The sequence below is a fragment of the Podarcis gaigeae genome, assembly GCF_964106915.1.
Source record: "Podarcis gaigeae genome assembly, chromosome: 5".
Lineage (NCBI taxonomy): Eukaryota > Metazoa > Chordata > Lepidosauria > Squamata > Lacertidae > Podarcis > Podarcis gaigeae.
In genome coordinates this window covers 79226229-79248617 of record NC_139681.1, presented here as the reverse complement: position 1 = coordinate 79248617, position 22389 = coordinate 79226229, and the positions used below count along the sequence as shown (strand labels likewise).

Here is a 22389-nt window from a genome sequence, read left to right as displayed (position 1 = left end):
TGAGAACTAAGGATGATCTGATCGCCATAGGAATAACTGAATATAAGCAGCTTTTCTGTGAATTGCCCTCTAAGCTGTGCTATAGTGCTTGTCACTTAAAGCATCTACAAATTCCCTCGTGTACTGAAAAGCATGGGAATTGTAATGTTGCATATGCACCATACATTTAAAACATACCGGTGCTGGGAATTGAAGTAGTGGTGGGTAAACTACAGTTCCCAGGATTCTTTGGGAGATACGTGCTTTAAATGTACAGTGTGTATGCAGCCTAAGTTAAGCCAACTTATACTTTGCTCTTTTTGTCTCAGTCTTCCTCTGCCCCTGGAGGTAATGCTACACTAAGAGTCAGAAGGACGAAGTCAGTGTCATGCTATTTTGAATATTCAGTCAGTGCAAGATTTTCAGGTTGCCAGACAGAACAACCCCTGTTCTCCTTCCCCATTGTGCTGCTCTGGGGGGTCCTCCATTGTCACTTTTGCAGGATGGTGGTAGGAGATGGGAGAGGAAAGCCCTATTGTGCAAATGCAAGTCCTTACACAGGGCTTCCACTGACCAAGGCTGGCCCTATGATGTGGCAGAGTGAGACAGCTGCTTCAGGCAGTAGATGCTGAGAGGCAGGGAAAGAGTTGTGAGTGACATTTGGTCTGCCCTATACCCTCTATAAGGGACGCGGGTGGCTCTGTGGGTTAAACCACAGAGCCTAGGACCTGCCGATCAGAAGGTCGGCGGTTTGAATCACTGCAACGGGGTGAACTCCCGTTGCTCGGTCCCTGCTCCTACCAACCTAGCAGTTTGAAAGCATGTCAAGTGTAAGTAGATAAATAGGTACCACTCCGGCGGGAAAGTAAACGGCATTTCTGTGCGCTGCTCTGGTTCGCCAGAAGTAGCTTAGTCATGCCGGTAACATGATCCAGAAGCTGTACGTCGGCTCCCTCGGCCAATAAAGCAAGATGAACACCGCAACCCCAGAGTCGGTCACGACTGTACCTAATGGCCAGGGGTCCCTTTACCTTTACCTATACCCCCTATCCATTCTTAAGGAAATCAGGCCTGAATGCTCACTGGAAGGACAGATCCTGAAGCTGAGGCTCCAATACTTTGGCCACCTCATGAGAAGAGAAGACTCCCTGGAAAAGACCATGCTGGAAAAGATGGAGGGCACAAGGAGAAGGGGACGACAGAGGAGGAGATGGTTGGACAGTGTTCTCGAAGCTACAAACATGAGTCTGTCCAAACTGCGGGAGGTAGTGGAAGACAGGAGTGCCTGGCGTGCTCTGGTCCATGGGGTCACGAAGAGTCGGACATGACTAAACGACTAAACAACAACATACCCCCTATGCCCTTGAGTGCAGTGGAAGATATGTTCCTTTCCCCTATATTGGAGTAAAATTCAACTGCCAATCAAACTTGGGGGAAGCTGCCATCTTGCCCTTCACCTCAGGCAGCAAAATGTCTTGAGCTGGTCATAACTCTGATGGGGCTTGTTAAGTGAATCTCACTCTGTAATATGTCAGGATTAAGTAAGCTGGATACTTTTCAATTCTCAGCTCTGAATTATGGCAACCTGCAAAGCTTGTTTTAAGCTGCAGGGCACAAGCAAAACCAGCCAGGTAACTATTCAAGAATTACCAAAACATCAAACTTGCTCTGCCTTTCTCAGAAATTATGCTGATAAATTCAGTCGCTGATTAATTTAAGGCCAGTGCTGTGCAGGATTACTCACAAATGAGGGACTCTTGATGACTATGGTTTTGTGTCACCTGATGCTTGCAGTCTCCTGCCTCTCTCTCTACGATCTATCAATCTTCTATTCCCCACTAGGCATAGCCTTTTTCTCCCAACACATGACATTCTCTCTGATCCAAATAGTCAGCGTATAAGGAAAGCAGAGAGTCGGCTTTAGTGTTTTCTCCAGTCTACAGAAGAATGGGACTGGGGATGAAAAACCAAGTGCAATGGAAATTAATTTGTAAGCCGATACAACAACGTGAAATGCCATAACGCATTTGCATGCTATGGAGGTTGAAGCAGGTGCTATAATGTACATTCCCCATGGTCTTTAGTGGTTGAGTGAATATATAAGCAGTATAACTCTTCTATTGAATCAACAGTGGTTTTGATCCTATGAAATAGTACCGAGACGTAGAATACCAGTCATAGAGAATCATAGGAACTGTAGCTTGTTAAGGCTGCTGATCTCACAGAGCTACAATTCCCAGCACATTTACAGGATTCTCCATGACTGTTAAAGTGGTGTAATAGTGCTTTGAGAGTGCACAAGGCGGGTGTAGAGAGCATGCACAATTGTGGGCCTCTTTGGTGAATGGAGAGGTCTTGAATCCAGTAGATCCAAGGCCATTGTCATCTTGCCTTGCTCGCACAATGTCAACTTTCAACCCTAACACTGGATACTGGAGCTCTATGCTGATGGATCATTAATGAGCATCTTCTATTGGCAAAGCTCTTCATTATCGGAGAGGCAGCTCCACTCCCTCCTAACATAAGGTTACCAGTTTTTCCCCCCAATGAATCCAGGGGCACTTTTCAACTTCAGTTGGAATGATAGGATTTTGTCAGGGGACTGATTTGTAAATCCAGGGACTGTCCCTGGGAAATGGGGACATCTGGTAACCTTATCCTAGCCACCTCCAGTCTCTGCCAGCAGTCCTGGAGATTTGGACTTCAGTATTACCCTTCTGTAGAAAATTCAGTAGAATTCAGTGATGCATCAGCTTCAAGAATCAGGCACATGAGGATCAGTTGGCTCTCAAATTTGATCCTGTTTTCAGATATATTACCCACATCTGCCTCCTCTAAACATTTTTTTTTTTTTAGGTTGGATTCCAGGTGGAAAAATCGAAACTAGAGACAGAACTGTTAGAGCCAAAAAATAAACTACTTTCGAGAATGTATAACTTGCTGCTTAAATGGAATACTCAGGATGAGACAGTCAAATCCGCCATGATAAAATGGGCGCAGGATTTGGGGCATAACATTATGTTTGAAGACTGGGAAAGGTTATGGAACACCGGAATGAAATTTACGGCATGTAGTGCCTTGAAGGAAAACATTATGAAAATGATATACCGGTGGTACATGACCCCAGTCAAGCTTGCTAAGATATATCACCTGTCTGACAATAAATGTTGGAAATGTAAAGAGGCGGAAGGGACATTCTTTCACCTCTGGTGGACCTGCCCGAAAGTGAAGGCCTTTTGGGAGATGATTCATAATGAACTAAAAAAGGTACTTAGATTTACCTTACCTAAGAAACCGGAGGCCTTTCTCCTGGGCATGGTGGACCAGAGAGTGCTTAAGAAAGATAGAACTTTTTTTATGTACGCCACTACAGCAGCAAGGATCCTGATTGCAAAGCATTGGAAGACACAAGATCTACCCACGCTGGAGGAATGGCACACGCAGTTGATGGACTATATGGAACTGGCCGAAATGACTGGCAGAATCCGAGACTTGGGAGAAGAAACAATTGAGGAGGACTGGAAAAAATTTAAGGACTATTTGAAAAAACATTATAAGCTGTACGAATGTTAAAAAATGCACCTTTTAGGAAATTCTAGCTTCAGCAATGATAAATTAATGAAATGGAAATTAAGGCACAAGAAGTCAGAGGTAGAATAATGAAATAACTTTATTGTGTTTAAATGAAAATGTACATGATTTGGGTTATAACATATTTTAAATTAGGTAACATGATAAAATGAAGGATACAATAAGTATTGAAACAAGTTAACAAATTGCTGATGTTCTGTACTACAGAGAATGCAGGGTTGGGAGGATGCGGGGAAGTCCATTAGACTTGATGGAAAAAAGAACATGGAAATTTGTAACTTTTCTATTTTATTCCTATAATCTGTTTTCTATTCTTTTTTCTGTATTTCATAAACTCAATAAAAAATATTATAAAAAAAGAAAGCCCTAAAAAAAAAATATAAACATTTTTTTTTTTTTGCTGCTTCTGAACAAAGACAATTGCTTAATGGCAGTTTATGTTTCAACTGCTTGTGTAGGCTGTGTCTAATCCAATTACAAGAAAGGTGTTCAGACTTGACAGATAAGCTAATTAAGGTGTGAATGTGTACATAATTCCTTTGCTCTGTGAAAGACCTTGGAGATGCATCACATTAGGTGGTGTTTGAATAAACGAAGAAAACCACGCAGTTTTGAAACTCACCTGCAGAGCTGGTCTTTCCCCCGACTTTCTTCGAAATTCAGGTTTTTTTAAACTTATTTATAAAAAACAGCAACAACTCCAGGAACCTGCTTACAGTGTTGCTGAACATGAACTTGAAATTGGCTTATCTTCTCCTAGCTCTGTGCACAGCCATCATATTCATCTTGGTCTGGGCTTTCCAAAGCAGAAGAGGGAGGCCCATGCTTTGTGACAGCCATCTTCAGGAGATGGGACTGGAGGAAAGAAGCCATGGTGTCTACAGCCAGGTATTTGCTGATTTAACTCCAGAAGAGATCATGGAAGTGAAGATCTACCTGCAGTACAACCTGGGGGTGCCATTGGTAGAACCTCCTCAAGCCAAGCCATCAGACAACTGCATTTTTTCCATCACCCTTCAGCTTCCTCCCAAAACCGAAGTGCTGCAATTCCTGGACCACCAAGGGAGCAGGCCTGCACGGCAAGCTCTGGCTGTACTCCATTTTGGGAACCAGCAGGACCCAAATGTCACAGAGTTTGTGGTTGGTCCTCTTCCAAAACCAATGTACCACCAAGATGTCACAGTGCAGAAGTATGGAGGGAAGTTGCCTTACTCCAAAAGATTTCTCCTAAATAATGAATTCAAAGAAATCCATACTTTCCTGAAGAACAAGGAATACCCCAAGGCTCCAAACTTTATGCAGGAAGTACTTTATTACAATGGAAGCAATTTCGCATACTACCATGGATTGCCACCTGGATTTAAATCAGGAGACCGGAGAATCTGGGTTGCTCATTTCCAGAATGTGCCTGGTAGTTATCTGCATCCTTTTGGATTTGACATCGAGGTTGATCTTAGCAGCCTCGACATTTCTCACTGGAAGGTGTTAAAAGTCTTCTATAATGGACAGTACTTTGAGGACATGGAAGATATTGAGAGACAGTTCATTGCGGGACATGTTAAAGTAGCCAAGGTGAAAAAGGCTCCTTCTGATGGAGGATATTCCTCACTGAAGCAGAGGGTTCCACACCAGAGACTAGGCCCCTTGCAGTATGAACCTCGTGGTCCCCGCTACCGCATCTGGAATAACCAGGTTTTCTTCATGTCCTGGAGTTTTGCCTTTGGCATGGATGCTAATAGGGGGCCACAGATCTTTGATGTTAGGTTTAAGGGTGAGAGGATAGTTTATGAGTTAAGCTTGCAAGATGCATCTGCCATCTATGGCTCCAACAATCCAGCGTCAATGCTGACCAGATACATGGACTTAAGCTTTGGCATTGGTTCTAGTGGCTCCACTCTCACCCAAGGTGTGGATTGTCCTTATTTGGCTACCTATTTGGACAGGCACTATTTTCTTGATTCCTCGTTGCCTGTCACTCGCAAAGGCTCTATCTGCATCTTTGAGCAGAATGCTGAGGTCCCTGTGCGACGCCATTATGACCGCTCAGAGTCTCCGTTTTACGGAGGGTTGGTTGATTCCGTTCTGGTCTTTAGGTCCATATCTTCAGTTGCTAATTATGATTATGTTTGGGATTTTAAATTTCATCAAAATGGAGCTGTCGGAGTTAGTATCCATGCAAGTGGGTACATTCAATCTGCTTTTTACTTTGGCGATGCCTTGGAATTTGGAAACAGAGTTGAAGAGTGGGCACTGGGAGACATTCACACTCACAACATTAATTTCAAGGTGGACATGGACATTGGTGGTAAGTGTACACCTCTTTTGTAACTTATGAATTACCTTAATTTCTATTGCTGGTAGAGGCTAACTTGCTGCCAGCTAATAGCTGCTTTTTAAGTGGTTCTGATGTTATTTTGTTTCCCAGTTCTGCAAATGGACCCATTTTCAGGTTTCATGGAGTATTCATGAGTGGGTGTCCCCCCCCTCACCTGGCAGGATGCTGCATCATCCTAGGATGTAGATTGTAGGCGAAGTGTGTGGTGTGTGTGTGTAGGAGGGAATTGTTGTGTGAGAAAGTTTGGGCTGATTCTGGAACCTGGAGACAGAGACATGTGCTGTACCCAAGTTGTGTCAGGGGGGTTTCCCTGGATGCCTGATGGAGAAGCACAATCTGTTAATGCTGTGCTCCCATGCATCCTATGCTCAGGTTCCATATATGTGCAAATAATACCAAACATTCTATAGACATCACCGTCTCCACTGACCTTCATTCCATGGAAACAGAACCCTGGGAAAAGCGCTTGGCATTCCTGAAGTCTCTCCTCAAAACATGTCTTGAGGGAGGCAAATCCATGTCTGCTTCTTATTTCAATGAATTATGAATGCACATCGTTGTCAAAGTATTATATGGGCACTTAGGGGCCACAGGTTGAGCCCAGTATATTTCTATTTAACCTGTTTTAAGACCAAGGTCCATCTAGTGGCAGGCAGGTGGCGGAGGCTGGTCACTTCACTTTTGGTAGTGAAACAGAGCAATATCCACAGCAGGGTTGAAAGGCTTCATATTGGATAGATTCAGGAGTGAATTTAAAACACAATGGTACATTCCGAGAGCATTTTGCTATGATTACTTTATATTAATCAGAGAAGTATATGCTCCTCAGAAATAGATAGCTAAAACATAATTGATGGAGATTGCCTCCATGTAAGTTAGGTTCATTCATTTCAAGGGGTCTTCTCTGAGGAAAACTTAGTTGAACGCCAACCGTTGAAGGCTACCTTGCTCTCTTTTTTTACATGAACTACTTTTTCTCATCCATAGGCAATTTGTAGACATGATTTACCTATTTAATTTGTTACGTTAAGGTCCCATCTTTCCTCCAAGATTAGGGGGTTGCACTAGATGACCCTAGGGGTCCTTTCTAGTTCTATGATTCTATGAAACTCAATCTAAATGGTGTACTTGTCATCCTGCAAAAATCTTCCATCTGGCCACTTGACCAAGATCTCCCTCATTTTCCAGTAAGGGCTGCTTTGTTGCCATGGGCAGCCATCCAGGGAGGCCCGGGAGCCATGGGACCAGCCAGTAGCCAGGGCTGAAGCCTAAGGGTTATAGTCAGTGTAGAACTAAGGACATGCTAGACCAAGACAACAACAAAGGACTAAACAAAAGAAGGGACTAAGGTGTAAACAAGTAATACTGGAGCACACCAGAAGATCTTGTTATCTGAGTAAAGCTTAGCAAGAAATAGTCTTTCCTGTCCAGGATAATCCAAAGGCTAGTTTGGAGTCAGCCCATGGTCTGAAGAACTTCACTGAGAAGCTCAGACTTGCCATCCAATGGTTCACCACATGGTGGCATTGCACCGAGACTGAGCAGTTCCTGACAATTATGTGTCTTCTAGAAGCTGCTTATTCATTTGTGTATTCACAGTGTGTATTTTGTGTAAATTACAGGTTGAGGTTTATGTTTTAACTCTTTCCTAATGGACACAGAGTGGTTACAGTGACTGTTTAATGGTATTGTTAAAGTGTCTTAGATAAGGGGGGAGAGAGATACCTACAGATATGTAAACCAAGGTTGTAAGCAGAGAACAACTTTTGGAGTGTGTGTGCAAATTGCAGTTATGTTAAAGATTCTTGAATGGTCGGATGGAATGGGGGAGGATGAGGAGATTTCACCCCTCCCATATCCAAGAATCTCCTGATGATCTCTGCTGACTCTCCAGAGAGGAGGAGCAGTGTTCTGCTCTCTACTTATTCTGCCCCAGCACCACATCAGAGTCAGAGTCAGTCAGTCAGTCAGTCAGTGTGTTGGAGAGAGAGAGAGACTGAGTGTTACAGATCGTGTGTAGAGATAAGGTTGCTGCTAAGAGCAGCTGCAGACACTCGGTGAAGTGCAGCATTCATTTATGCTTAGACCTCATTAAGCTCTGTATATAGTTGTATAATAGTTGTAGATAGAATAAAAGAAGTTACGTGGTTAAAAAAGTAAAATACCTAGGGGTAAACATAACAGCTAAAAATCTGAGTTTATTCAAGGACAATTATGAGAAATGTTGGTCAGAAATTAAGAGAGACTTAGAAAGTTGGACAAGATTGAAACTTTCCTTGTTAGGCTGTATTGCTGCTATAAAGATGAATGTATTGCCAAAAATGCTGTTTTGTTTCAAACATTACAGATTGTGGACAAAACAGAATGTTTCCGGAAGTGGCAGAGAGATATTTCCAAATTTGTCTGGCAGGGCAAAAAGCCCAGAATTAAGTTTAAGATACTAACTGATGCGAAAGAAAGAGGGGGCTTTGCCCTGCCAGACTTAAGGTTGTATTACGAATCAGCAGCTTTCTGCTGGTTAAAGGATTGGCTGCTTCTTGAAAACACTGATGTATTGGATTTGGAAGGTTTTAACAATGCTTTTGGTTGGCATGCATATTTATGGTATGACAAGGTTAAGATTCATAAGGCTTTCAAGAACCATATTGTCAGAAAAGCAGTATTTAATGTCTGGATAAAATACAAAGACTTATTGGAAAACAAAACTCCAAGGTGGCTTTCACCATTGGAAGCAAAGGCCCGAAAAAGACTCAATATGGAGGCCAAATGGCCGAAGTATTGGGAAATACTAGAAAAGGATGGAGATAATTGGAAACTGCAGAGTTTGGAGAAAATGAAAGATAAAGTGCGAGATTGGTTACATTACGCTCAGATTAAAGAAGTTTTCAAACTTGACACAAAGTTAGGATTCCAGGTGGAAAAATCGAAGTTGGAAACGGAATTGTTAGAGCCTAAGACTAAGGTACTTTCAAGAATGTATAACTTGCTGTTAAAATGGAATACACAAGATGAAATGGTAAAATCAGCTATGATAAAGTGGGCACAGGACATTGGGTATAATATCATGTTTGAGGACTGGGAAAGGTTGTGGACCAACGGGCTGAATTTCACTGCATGTAATGCTCTGAAAGAAAATGTTATGAAAATGATATATAGATGGTACATGACCCCAGTTAAACTTGCAAAAATATACCATTTGTCTGATAACAAATGTTGGAAATGTAAAGAAAATGAAGGAACATTCTTTCACCTCTGGTGGACCTGCCCTAGAGTGAAGGCTTTCTGGGAAATGATATATAACGAGCTGAAAAAGGTATTTAAGTATACCTTCACCAAGAAACCAGAGGCCTTCCTTCTGGGTATTGTCGGCCAGAAGGTGTTAAAGAAGGACCGAACATTTTTTATGTACGCAACAACAGCAGCAAGGATACTCGTCGCTAAGTATTGGAAAACACAAGATTTACCCACGCTGGAAGAATGGCAGATGCAACTGATAGACTATATGGAACTGGCTGAAATGACTGGCAGAATCCGAGACCTGGGAGAGGAGACGGTAGAAGAAGACTGGAAGAAATTTAAGATTTATCTACAAAAAAATTGTAAATTGTATGAATGTTAAGCAGGATGCTAGATTATAAATAATTCGGCACCATTAAAACAGATGAGGTGAATTATGAGGATAAGTTAAATTCAATTAGACAATGATTAGGCTAAACCAAATTTTTTAAGATATAAAACAAATTTATTTAAAATGTGTGATGTAATATTGGAAAACTAGTTAGTAAGAATGTAAACAAGGTGATAAATTGCTGGATTAAATTTTTTATAACTAGGAACGCAGAAACGGGAGACGTGAGGAAGTCCAAAGATGACAAGAAAATGTGTTATGATATATATTATTGTGTTTTATTTATTTGTATTGTAATTAAAAACTCTTAATAAATATTTTTTTTTAAAAAAAAGAATAAAAGAAGTTATTCTACAGAGCTGCTCTCTGAGTCGTTTATATACTCTGCTAGACTCTGCTATACTCTGCTCTGCGACGACTGTCTTCTTGTGGAAGTGAATCCGGTGCTCACAACTCTAAGCTGTGAGTCCACAGCACTTTGACCTGTTCCTGTCCAGAAGGTGGTCTCTGGAAGTGCTACCCAGCTCGCCTAGCCCAGTCGGGGCTGAAGTGCATGAGTCCAGTTGGTGGTACTGGCTCAAGGGCGATGCTGACAGTCTTGAGGAATCCATCCACCCACTCTGCTCCCCACTAGGCTTTCTCATTCAGTTTTAGAGTAGCTGCTGTTTTAAAAAGAATTCAAATACTGCTGCTTCTTTGGCTATGTCCCCCTGAAATCCTGCTGATCCAGGACAACAGAGAAGGATAAATCTCTTCTCCACATAAAATAGTTTCCTTTTATGAAGATGATTATTCCCCACTAGAGGGTGGTAAAACCACTTGAGATCCGAACTGCCATTGAATTACATAAAGGCCTACTATGCAGATTTATTCATGACCTTTCAGAAGCTGCAAACGTGCTAAGGGCACAATCCAAATAAAGCTCTGTGGCGCTGTGGGTTAAACCACAGAGCCTAGGACTTGCCGATCAGAAGGTCGGCGGTTCGAATCCCCGCGACGGGGTGAGCTCCCATTGCTCGGTCCCAGCTCCTGCCAACCTAGCAGTTTGAAAGCATGTCAAAGTGCAAGTAGATATATAGGTACCACTCCAGCAGAAAGGTAAACGCCGTTTCATGTGCTGCTCTGGTTAATCATGCTGGCCACATGACCCGGAAGCTGTACGCCGGCTCCCTTGGCCAAGAAAGCGAGATGAGCGCTGCAACCCCAGAGTCGGCCACGACTGGACCTAATGGTCAGGGGTCCCTTTACCTTTAAGCATGAGAGTGCTGTCTCCATTGAAATCATCCAGGGGTAGAGACCTTTTACCTTTACCATTACCTATATGCACTGTACATTTAAAGCACATTTAAAGTATTTCCTTCCACCCAAGGAATTCGGAGAGCTGTAATTTGTTGTGGGTGCTGGGAAATGGTAGCTGTGATGGATAAACTACAGTTCTCAGGATTCTTTGGGAGAGATGTGCTTTAAATGCACCGTGTGTATGCTGCCTCAGTTAAGGCAATGCCAGGCTGCTTTCACTTTGCTCTTCTCATCTCAGTCTTCCTCTGTCCCCTGAGGGATCTACATGACAAGATACTTTCATTTCCCCTGTATTGGAGTAAGATCCAACTGCCAATCAAACTGGCTTCTGTATGTGCCTTGGGGGTGGGTGCCATCTTGTCCTTCACCTCAGGCAGCAAAATGTCTTGAGCTGACCCTGCCACTGATGGGGCTCGTTAGGCGAATCTCACCCAGTGATATGCCAGGATTAAATAAGTCAGCTACTTTTAAATTCTCAGCTCCGAATTCTGGCAACCGGTCCCTTGCAAAGCTTGTTTTAAGCTGCAGGGCACAAGCAAAACCAGCCAGGTAACAATTCAAGAATTACCAGAACATCAAACTTGCAGTGCCTTTCTCGGAAATTGTGTGGATAATGGAGTGGTTAATTAATTTAAGGCCAGTGCTATGCAGGCTTACTGACAAACACAGGACTCTTGCTGACTAGTGTTTGGTGTCACCTGATGCTTCCTTGCTTGTGGTCTCCTGCCTCTCTCTCTGTGATCTTCGATGAACAGCCTTTCCCTCCCAACACATGACATTCTCTCTGACCCAGATATTCAGCATATATGGAAAGCAGAAGATCAGTGCGCAGCTCAGCTTCAGTGTTTTCTCCAGTCTACAGAAGAATAGGACTGTAAATGAAAATCAAGTGTAAATACATGGAAGCCGATTTGTAAGTCAAAACAACAAAGAGAGATCCACACCAGACATTTTAAGCACGATGATACCACTTGGACGGTTATAGAGAACCCTTGGAACTGGTTTAGGATGGATCATAGCTCAGTGGTAGAGCATCTCCACATAGGGCAAATCTCCACCTGTGATTACTTATGTCAGCTCCAAGCTGTTATATAGAGAAAGCCCCATTGTGGGCCTCTCTGGTGAATGAATGGGTCTTGAATCCAGTGGACCCAAGGCTATCTCTATTCTTCCCAGCCTCCAGAATGTCTTATTTGGAATTCTAACAGTGCATGGTGGTGGTGAAAGAACCACTCTACATCCATGGAACAATTCCTGGGCATAGCTGAGGTGTATGTGGCAGACGTGCTCTTTCATTGGCAAAGTTCCATCAATAGACAGGCACTCCTAACCACCTCCAGTCACTGCCAGTAGTTGTGAGGGTGTGGCCTCAGTGGAGTTAAGTGCTGCATCAGTTGGAAGACTCAGCCACTAGGAAGTTCTGCTGGCACTTTCTTTCTGCAAAGCTTCCTCTTCCAAACATTTTTTTTGCACCCACTGCATAAGGAAGATTACTTAAGAGTGGTTTGTTGTAGCTCTATAGGCTGTGTCTAACTCATTTAGGAACAAAGGTGTTCAGACCTGACAAATCAGGTTATCAAGGTGTGATGGAATACATCATTGCTTTCCTCTTTACAAAAAAATTGAGCTGCATCATATGGTCAGTGGTTGCCTACATAAAAAGATTATTGAGGTTTCGAAGCTCATTTGCATAGCAGGACTCTCACCAAAACTTTGATTTTGCCCTCACCTGGGATTCTAGATACTCTGTTTGCTGATTCAATCTGCATTCTACAGTCTGCTTTGTGAAATCCCAGGAACCTGCTTACAGCGTTGCTGAACATGAACATGAAATTGGCTTATCTTCTCCTAGCTCTGTGCACAGCCATCATATTCATCTTGGTCTGGGCTTTCCAAAACAGAGGAGGGAAGCCCATGCTTTGTGACAGCCATCTTCAAGAGATGGGAAGGGAGGAAAGAGGCCATGGAATCTACAGCCAGGTATTTGCTGATTTAACTCCGGAAGAGATCATGGAAGTGAAGATCTATCTGCAGTACAACCTGAGGGTGCCATTGGTAGAACCTCCTCAAGCCAAGCCATCAGACAACTGCATTTTTTCCATCACCCTTCAGCTTCCTCCCAAAGCCGAAGTGCTGCAATTCCTGGACCACCAAGGGAGCAGGCCTGCACGGCAAGCTCTGGCTGTACTCCATTTTGGAAACCAGCAGGACCCAAATGTCACAGAGTTTGTGGTTGGTCCTCTTCCAAAACCAATGTACCACCAAGATGTCACAGTGCAGAAGTATGGAGGGAAGTTGCCTTACTCCAAAAGGTTTCTCCTAAATAATGAGTTCAAAGAAATCGTTACTTTCCTGAAGAACAAAGAATACCCCAAGGCTCCAAACTTTATGCAGAAAGTACTATATTACAATGGAAGCAATCTCACAAACTTCCCTGCCTTACCACCTGGACAAAAATCAGGAGACCGGAAAATCTGGGTTGTTCATGCTCAGAATGTCCCTGGCAGTTATCTGCATCCGGTTGGATTTGAAATCCTGGTAGATCTTAGCAGCCTAGACATTTCTCATTGGAAAGTGCTAAAAGTCTTCTATAATGGACAGTACTTTGAGGACATGGAAGATATTGAGAGACAGTTCATTACGGGACATGTTAAAGTAGCCAAGGTGAAAAAGGCTCCTTCTGATGGAGGATATTCCTCATTGAAGCAGAGGGTTCCACACCAGAGACTAGGCCCCTTGCACTATGAACCTCGTGGTCCCCGCTACCGTATTTGGAATAACCAAGTTTTCTTCATGTCCTGGAGTTTGGCCTTTGGCATAGATGCTAATAGGGGGCCACAGATCTTTGATGTTAGGTTTAAGGGTGAGAGGATAGTCTATGAGTTAAGCTTGCAAGATGCATCTGCCATCTATGGCTCCAACACTCCAGGGGCAATGCTGACCAGATACATGGACCTAAGCTTTGGCCTTGGTTTAACTGGCTCCACTCTCACCCAGGGCGTGGATTGTCCTTACCTGGCTACCTATTTGGACAGGCACTATTTTCTTGATTCCTCGTTGCCTGTCACTCGCAAAGGCTCTATCTGCATCTTTGAGCAGAATGCTGAGGTCCCTGTGCGACGCCATTATGACCGCTCAGAGTCTCCGTTTTACGGAGGGTTGGTGGATTCTGCTCTTGTCTTCAGGTCCATATCTACAGTTGATAATTATGATTATATTTGGGATTTTATATTTCATCAAAATGGAGCTATCGGGATCAGGATCCATGCAAGTGGATACATTCAATCTGCTTTTTACTTTGGCGATGCCTTGGAATTTGGAAACAGAGTTGAAGAGTGGGCATTGGGAACAATTCACACTCACAACATTAATTTCAAGGTGGATATGGACATTGGTGGTAAGTGTACACCTCTTTTGTTACTTATGGTTTGAAGTAATTTCTACTGCTGGTAAGGGGATGTCTCTTTTGTGGCTTTTCTGTGCCTGTTTGTGGTTTGCTTGCTGACTGCTTGTAGCCCATACAGAAAGAGTCACAGAATGGTAGACTTGGAAGTGACTCCAAGGGTCCTCTAGTCCAATCCCCTGGACTGCAGGAGTCATAGCTGTTTAATCCCTGGCAGGTGGCCCTCCAACTTCTGTTTAAAACCTTCAAGGAAGGAGAGCTCACCAGCTTTCAAGGTAGTGCATTGAACTGTTGAACATCTACAGTACTCTCAAAAAATTCTTCCCAGTGTTTAGTCAGAATCTCCTTTCCTGTAATTTGAATCCATTGGTTCATGTCCTATCCTCTGGAGCACCAGAAAACAGGCTTTCTGCGCTATCCACGCGACAGCCCTTCATATATTTTTAAGAAGGCTATCATCTCTAGGTCTTCTTTCTTCCAGTGTCAACATATCCAACTCCCTCAACCATTCCTCATAAGCCTTGGTTTCCAGATCCTTGAACATCTTCATTGCTCTGCTCTGCACACATTCCCATTGTCAATATCCTCCTTAAACTGTTGTTCCTTCTTATGTTTTCCTTGTTACGGTTTACATGAACAGCTTACCAGAGGTTACTTCCTTTTCATGCCAATCTCTCTGCCAAGAGTAATGGAAAAACAGGCATTCAAGGCTCAGGGAACTGTCGGAAAATGCCCTGGGGTATTGGCAGCCCCCCATTTCTCTGGGCGTCCTTCAGTGAGTGTGGTTCTGGAAAAGCTACTCCCTTCTTTTCCAGACGCTCCAGCGACACAAATCATAAAGATTTATGTGCACTAATCTCCTGGCATCGTACAGCAATAAGCAGGAGATGCTGTAGTTCTAGTCTACGTTTTATTTACAGATTATATACAGAGAAAGCATAATGGCTAGCGTTCTCTTCAGCTTCAAGAACAGCAAAAGTACAGTTACAAAGAACATACGCAGCAGGAAGAGATAAGACTGTTTCTTCCTGTTCTCACACTCTCTCAGAAAGTCATGTGAATTATACCTATCACAAAATGCAGCCTCAGTGGACTGATTTACTAACAGGAACAACAGTTTGCAGGACACCTGAGCTGCTGCTCATCTCCAACACTTGGAGTTTGCTACCACAGACATAGATTTTGGGCTGTCCTGAAGCCAAGTCCAGTTTTTGGCCTGTAGGTATTCTTGTGACTTGTACGTTTATAGAATCTGCAATCTCTCTTGAGATTTCAGCAACAGGCTCACTCATTCCGTGTAAGGCCAGGTGGGAGAGGCTGGAGCTGATGGATGACATATGATGACAGCGCAAACACGAATATGTGTTTGAACAGTGTGCCACGACAACATTGTCTTAATGGCATGGAAAATGGGGGAGGGATATATTTATTAAGCATGTACCATAAATATAAATTATGGATTGGAGTAATCTGGGGGAAAATATTCCTGTATGTACAATTTCTTCTCTTACTGGATTACCTTAAAATGAACAGGGCTCATTCTCTTTGTGTCCTTTAGGAAACCAAATAATCGCCTTCAGACTGTGGCTTAGAAGGCTGTATCTTGCTATGCAATTCTCTTCACTTGTCAGGTCTCCTCTAACACTCTTTAACTTGCATCCAAAACAAGAACGTTCCCCATGCCACCTTCTCCCCTGCAGGGCCTGATACCCCTTCTCTGAAGGGTTGAAAAATGTGGAATGGGGCACAGTGGTCTACTGAGGGATCAAGAATGCCAAACTGGAGTTGGATCTGAAAATTGGCTCTAGGTTAACCTAATGTGACATTCCTTTTAATTGTGCAGCAAGCTGCTGTCTGTGCGGATTTTCTTTATCCAATTACGGATTACCCTCCTTTCCCAGATTTTCATTGCGACGGTTGTGCTTAGTGAGGGAAAGATTAAGCCTTCCTGCTTTAGCCATGGTCCTGATAAAACCTGGCTCCTCACATGGTTATGAGGCTTGGGGACGGGAAGCTACCATTTGGTACGAATGATTACTTGCTTGCTTCCTCTCTTAAGTCTCATAGCTGTGCAAAAAACTAACTTTCGTTCAAATCACATCTGGGGAGGGAAGGGGTTAACCTCACCTCTGCATGTGCTATGGCCGCAATGGACTTAATATCTGTAATTCAAATGGGGGGGGGGACCAGTGTGTACACTATGCATTTAGAGTAATGTGTAGTTTGACCTTCTGGCAGTCTCCCTGTCTTCCCTCCCAGCCTATCAGAAATTATTCAGGAGGGTCCCAACCCTCCCACGAGGCTCTTTTGGGGCACCACAGTTATGTGTAGGTGGAGGAAGGGATGGGAAGCCTTCCTTTGGTGAACTTCCTGAGGTTATTTTATCTTAGGATCTAAGCTTTGATTTGTTTCTATTAAAATATTTATAGCTTGCCGCAAGGCAGCTAAGAAAACTCAAGCCAAATAAAGTACAGTAGACGTTTTAAAATAGCAAGATAAAAATGAGTTAAAGCTCAGCGGAACATAATGCCACCAAATTTAATCATCTCTTCACATCTGTCTGGAGCCTGACAAACGCTGTCTAGATCTGGAATCAGCACATTACGTGTCTTCGCAGGTGTCAAGGAACCTGATTTGCAGCCATGCTGAAGGTGATTCTGCAAGTTATTTGCATTTGTTTATTTTGCTGAGACCACTGAAGACTCATTCTTCTACAGGGAAGAGCGAGCTCAGCAGCCTGTGAGATCTACTCCCACTTCTAGATGTGTGAAAATAGATGAGATTATGACCATAGCATGGTCTTTGCTGACCTCGGTCCAGCAGATAGGATCCAAGTGTAAGGTATTTGGCATGCAACTTGGGTGGCTTCCAGCCAGAACAACCACCCAGGTAACTGCATTTATAATTGGCTAGCAGATATTTCTGGACCATAGTGGCTACTCCCCCCCCCAGTTGACCTGGCTGTGATTTGTTTCATAAACCAAGCAGTTCCTAATGCCACAGAGTGTATGACCTCTCCCATAACTATGATACCACCGTGATGCCACAATGTAAGGGAAGGGCTGTAGCTCAGTGGTAGAAAATCTGCTTTGCATGCAGAAGGTCCCAGGTTCAAGCCCAGGCATCTCCAGGTAGGGTTGGCAATGAAGGAGCAATGGAGAGCCCAGTCAGCAGGTACAATACTGAGCACAGCCCCAGTGGCCAGCAACCTCTGTCCTCTCCCTTCCTTGGCCAGGAAAGATGGGAGAAGCTACCCCAGTGGTGGCTGAGCCACACCCTGCCATGCTCGGCTCAAGGATCAGCCTCCTCTTGTCTTGCTGTGCCACCGGCTACTTCCTCCACCCCATGCGGTGGGAGGAGAAGGAGCCACCAGCCACTAAAGCTGCACCATGCACGGCTCCACTTTGACACTCTGCCATCTGAACATTGGGGATCATTAAAAATATTTGGGGGACACAAAGTGCCTTGGACCCTAGGAGTTGGCACTTGTGGTTGCTTTTCTATGTCAACAAAAGCTGTGCTTGTGTGGACATGACCAAGCAGCTGAAAAATATGATGCCTCAACAGTTGTCTTCATTTGTTTTCTGTTCTAGGTGTGAAAAATTCCCTGGTAGCCAATGACATGGCTTTTGAGACAGTCAAGGCCCCTTGGAGTCCAGAGAATAAGATTCACCGGATGAAGATAGTAAGGAAAGTCTTGGACACTGAGAACAAGGCCGCCTTCCGCCTTCACGACAACATGCCAAGGCACATATATTTTGCTGCCAACAGCACAAACAAGTGGGGCCATAAGCAAGGCTATCGGATCCAGATGGTCAGCTTTTCTGGAGACCACCTGCCAGAAACAGATCCAATGGAGCGAGCCATCAGTTGGGGAAGGTAAGTGACTAATTTTTAGATGCTGAAACCCAAATGGGAAACCCAGATCAGAGACACAGGGACATAGGTAGCTCCCTTATACTGACCATGGTTCACCTATCTCAGTATTGTCTACTGTACACTGACTGGCACGTCTTCTGGGTGTCAGACCATGTTCTCTCCCAACCCTACCTGGAGATGCTGAGGACTGAAACCGGGGCTTTATACATACCATGGCCCTTCCCCATGAAATTGGGGCTCCTTAACTCTAAGGGTGTTGAGATTTTGAGTGCTTTGGTTTGTGTCCACCACTCTGTCTCTCTCCCGGCTCCATCTGAGTCCCTGCAGTTACAAGCTTTGATGATGTCTGAAACTTTGCCAGGGGGGAAATGTCCAATGCCAGGGCTCAGCAGAATATGTAGTCAGTGATCCTGGAAACAAAATTTAGGCCACTACATAAGAAGTTGAAAACCAGGACTTTCAAGTTAGCTTTCTCAGAAATGCTACCTGACCCATGTAGACAGGGCAAGCTAGACAGGCACAGCTCAGACGTCTCAATATGTGGTGTCAGGAGGAAGGTAAGGGATTTGTTATGCTCTGGGGAATGTACAAAGGAGAGGAACCAGACTGCTGGTGCGTGATTGATACTGAGAGAGAGAGAGAGAGAGAGAGAGAGAGAGAGAGGATAGATATAGATAGATGATAGATAGATAGATAGAGATGATAGATAGATGATGATAGATAGATAAATAGATAGATAGATAGATAGATGATAGATGATAGATAGATAGATGACAGATAGATAGATGATAGATGATAGATGGTAGATAGATAGATGATAGATAGATGATTGATAGATAGATAGAGATATTGATAGATAGATGATATATAGATATAAAGTAGCAGAACCACTTTCATTCTGATCATGGGCCGAAAGCCAACAGAAGCTGAGGAGGGTCCAGTTTGGCACAAATCATTCCCTAGGGATGAGGGTGAAAATGTTAATGATTGTCCAAAATGTACAGGGGGGGGACTAGACATTAAAGGCCCAGGAGCACATGATAGAAGTTCAAAGCACTGCAGGGCAAAACACACGTGCCAAATATATGTGGAGAGACACACAGTGTATATGTTTTGATACGGTTATGCTAGAAGCCTCACAGTCAAACTGGGATGCTTGATCTTAGAGTAGCTGGGGAAAACCAGCCAGATGGGTGGGGTACAAATTAATAATAATAATAATAATAATAATAATAATAATAATAATAATAATAATATAAAGTGGGTATAATGGGAATCTGGCAGCTTGGAGAAGGCTGGTGGGACACGGTTATTATCTCTGGATACAACTCAATAGGAAGGACAGGGAAGAGCATACTGGAGGTGGTGTTTCTGTTTGTCAAAGAGGATATGGATTCTAACAAGCTAGAAACCACCCAAGTGGCAGGCAGCTCTAGAGAAGCTAAATTTGGGAGTCTAGCCACCATCTTGAGAGAATGACCAAAGTCAAGCACTACAGCAACTGTGGGGAACCCGTGGGCTTCTAGATGTTTTTGGACTTCAACTCCAAGCTGGCCATTGACCATGTTGGCTGGGGTTGATGGGAGTTGGAGCAGAACACCTGGAGGGCAGCATACTAACCACCCCTCTTCTGTAGCTTACTGCTGGATCTCCTTCCTAGGGTAGTTGGGATTCCACACTAGTCTCAGCAGTGCCCTGCTTTTCAGGTACAAGCTGGCTGTCACCAAACGGAAAGAGAAGGAACCATTTAGCACCAGTATCTATAACCAGATGGACCCATGGACACCTTCAGTGGCCTTTGCTGACTTCCTTAACAATGAGAGCATTATCAATGAGGTGAGTTGTGATCCCTATGGGCACAGACAGATCTATCACTCTGAAGCCACACAGCAGCTGGAGACTTTGGATATATTTTAAAATATACAGGATGAGCAGATATCATGGGAGTGCATCAACAGTGGCTCATTTTGTGTGATGAGTTCCCACCTCCCCCCAGTAGAAATAAAGACACATGACACCATTGTTTTAGGTTAATGGGCTAAAATTGGCCACAACTTTATTGGTTACAGGTAAAGAATGGTATTGGCTTAGGCATTGGTCCTATCCGACTATCCGGCTTCAGCCTGTTTGCTTGAAGACCGGGAAGGGTTAACACCAGCAGGGGGAGCCCTGCTGATGCACATCAACTGGGGACTCCCCCGGGGTCACCGCTCGGGGGGGCGCGCTTTAGGCCCTGACCTCCATAGGCTTCGGACGAGGCCACGCCCCCCGGAATCCTTTACTGGACTACCCTTCAATATTTGGGGGTGGTGATGATGCTCCTCCCCCCAACACATCTACATAACAATACCCCTACCAATGCCTAACCGCCAAAACCAAAGGAGTTGTGACGATTTGCTATGAGGTAGGCGAAAAACCAAATGGCTGGTGCCAATTTGCCAAGTGGAAAAAATTCCTACCAGGCCCCTTAACAGCAACCAACCGAGGTCCAGAGCAAGGCCAGAAGGGGAACCTTAAAGGGTGGGCGTGTGGGAAACAACAGCAGCTGTGCAGACCAAAGAGGGAGATCCTTGGGCTGCACTTGCCTTAAATGAGGCAAGCCACACACCCCGAGCCAGCCGATTGGCTGGCTCAGGGGATGATGCGGCCCGAGGATTCCCCTGATCACGTGGGGGCTGGAGCCAGCCTCCACGCGCATGTTGGGGGCATGAAGCCCGCACCACCACCTCCTCCAGATGTCGGAAGTGGCTTTATCTGAAGCTTCTCCTGCACCATCCTTTTCACCCACTAGGCCTTTCCCTTAGATAACAATTTAACATGGTTTGTTGTGTCTCCCTTTGACAGGACCTGGTTGCCTGGATCACCGCTGGCTTCCTGCATATTCCACATGCTGAGGACATTCCCAACACTCCAACGCTTGGGAACGTGATTGGCTTCTTTTTGAGGCCTTACAACTATTTTGACGATGATCCTTCCATGGATTCTCCAGACAGCGTTTTCTTCAGCAGCCAGCAGGACCCCACTTCCTGCGACGTCAACTACCTCGCCTGCATGCCAACAACAGCTGCGTGCTTGCCCAGCTTCCCGCCTTTCACTTATGAGGGCTTCCAAAACATGACAACGCTCTGATGCCTTCTGCATATACCAAGACCAGCAAATCCCAGCTCCGTTTAGTGTCTTTGAACCCAAATCCTAAGCCTTGCTTCCACACATTGCACATGTTCGCTAGTTGTATTTGCAAGAATCTTTTGCCAGGACTCTGTGCTGGGCAGAGAACTAGATCACCACACACTTTACATCGCTTGCTGTTTGCCACACAAAGCTGCAGTGTGATAGCCTGAAGCTGTGATAGCACAAGTGACCATATTTGCTAGCACACTATCAATTTACGATGCCATTTGCCTTCCAGTAAACTCAAGCCTATTACCAAGAAATTTAGTATGTGGCTGCTCACAAATGGCCTGTCAGGAAGATTTATGCACATCAGTTCTGCCAGTGTCAATCCAAAAACAGATCTGTTTAGCAAAAAGCAGGGACAGGGTAGGAGGAAACTGAAGTCAAAAGCTAAGCAGTCCATTGGGTTTCTCTTTTTAATACAACTGGATTATTTGTAAATTTTTAATTTGATATTTCTGCAAGTAGCAGTGCTGATTATTGTTTTAATGGAAGCACACCTCCAAAACCCAATTAATTTGGTGTCTTTGGCACCATTTTGCTGAATTGCTTTTCAATTTAGCAAAAGGCAGACTAGATTGCTATGCTTAAGTGAATGGGGTTTTGTAGTGTCTTATTCCACAGACGTCAGGAAAAGTCAAGCATCACTCCACCTGTCAGGCTCAAAATTTAAGCCCTGTCATTTTTAAAAAATATACCGGGGCATCTTTATTATGGGCACTGTCAAGCTGCCACATTAAAAGACTCAATCCAGATAATTTTACCAATAATTGTGTATCTGTTTTTTAGATATATGTCCACACCTCCTGAACATTGGAAATTGCAAATGTTATTAAAAATGCATCTCAATCATTCTTAGTGGCAAAGAGAATAATCTTTCAGCAGAGGAAATGCAGGTTTACTCCCTCTGACCACCACCGGGAACCTGAAGACATTTTCTATTTCTGAGTTTGCAGCTTATCCAAGACAAATATGGTACCTTTCTGGACATCTGGGCAAGTCTACACCAACCTTTGCTAACCTGGTACAGATATGTATTAGACACATCTGCGTTGACACCAGCATCTTGCAGTCAGGAAAGAACATGAGACTTTTAATCTC

The 22389-nt window shown here is 44.0% G+C and overlaps 1 protein-coding gene across 3 annotated transcripts; it reads left to right on the top strand.

The window, feature by feature from the left end:
- Window positions 1–4126: 4126 nt before the first annotated feature.
- LOC310844818 (amine oxidase [copper-containing] 3-like) lies at window positions 4127–22141 on the top strand. 3 transcript variants are annotated; one of them, XM_083739445.1, is made up of 5 exons: window positions 4127–5856; window positions 14211–14229; window positions 17829–18114; window positions 19821–19950; window positions 20959–22141. In XM_083739445.1, exons 1-5 carry the CDS (start codon window positions 4300–4302, stop codon window positions 21241–21243), a joined length of 2277 nt encoding a protein of 758 aa, XP_083595571.1. In that variant the 5' UTR covers window positions 4127–4299; the 3' UTR covers window positions 21244–22141. The 3 variants fall into 3 exon arrangements, with proteins under 3 accessions (XP_083595571.1, XP_083595570.1, XP_083595569.1); XM_083739444.1 differs by lacking the exon at window positions 14211–14229 and having other exon boundaries at window positions 4127–5875; XM_083739443.1 differs by lacking the exon at window positions 4127–5856 and having other exon boundaries at window positions 11728–14229.
- The last annotated feature ends 248 nt before the right edge of the window (window positions 22142–22389 follow it).

Excerpts from the sequence above, each read along its gene's own strand:
- LOC310844818 (XM_083739445.1), top strand. The coding sequence starts at position 4,300 with ATGAACTTGAAATTGGCTTATCTTCTCCTAGCTCTGTGCACAGCCATC. Across the intron at positions 18,115-19,820 it reads CGAGCCATCAGTTGGGGAAG|GTACAAGCTGGCTGTCACCA; the intron begins GTAAGTGACTAA and ends CCTGCTTTTCAG. Across the intron at positions 19,951-20,958 it reads ATGAGAGCATTATCAATGAG|GACCTGGTTGCCTGGATCAC; the intron begins GTGAGTTGTGAT and ends TCCCTTTGACAG.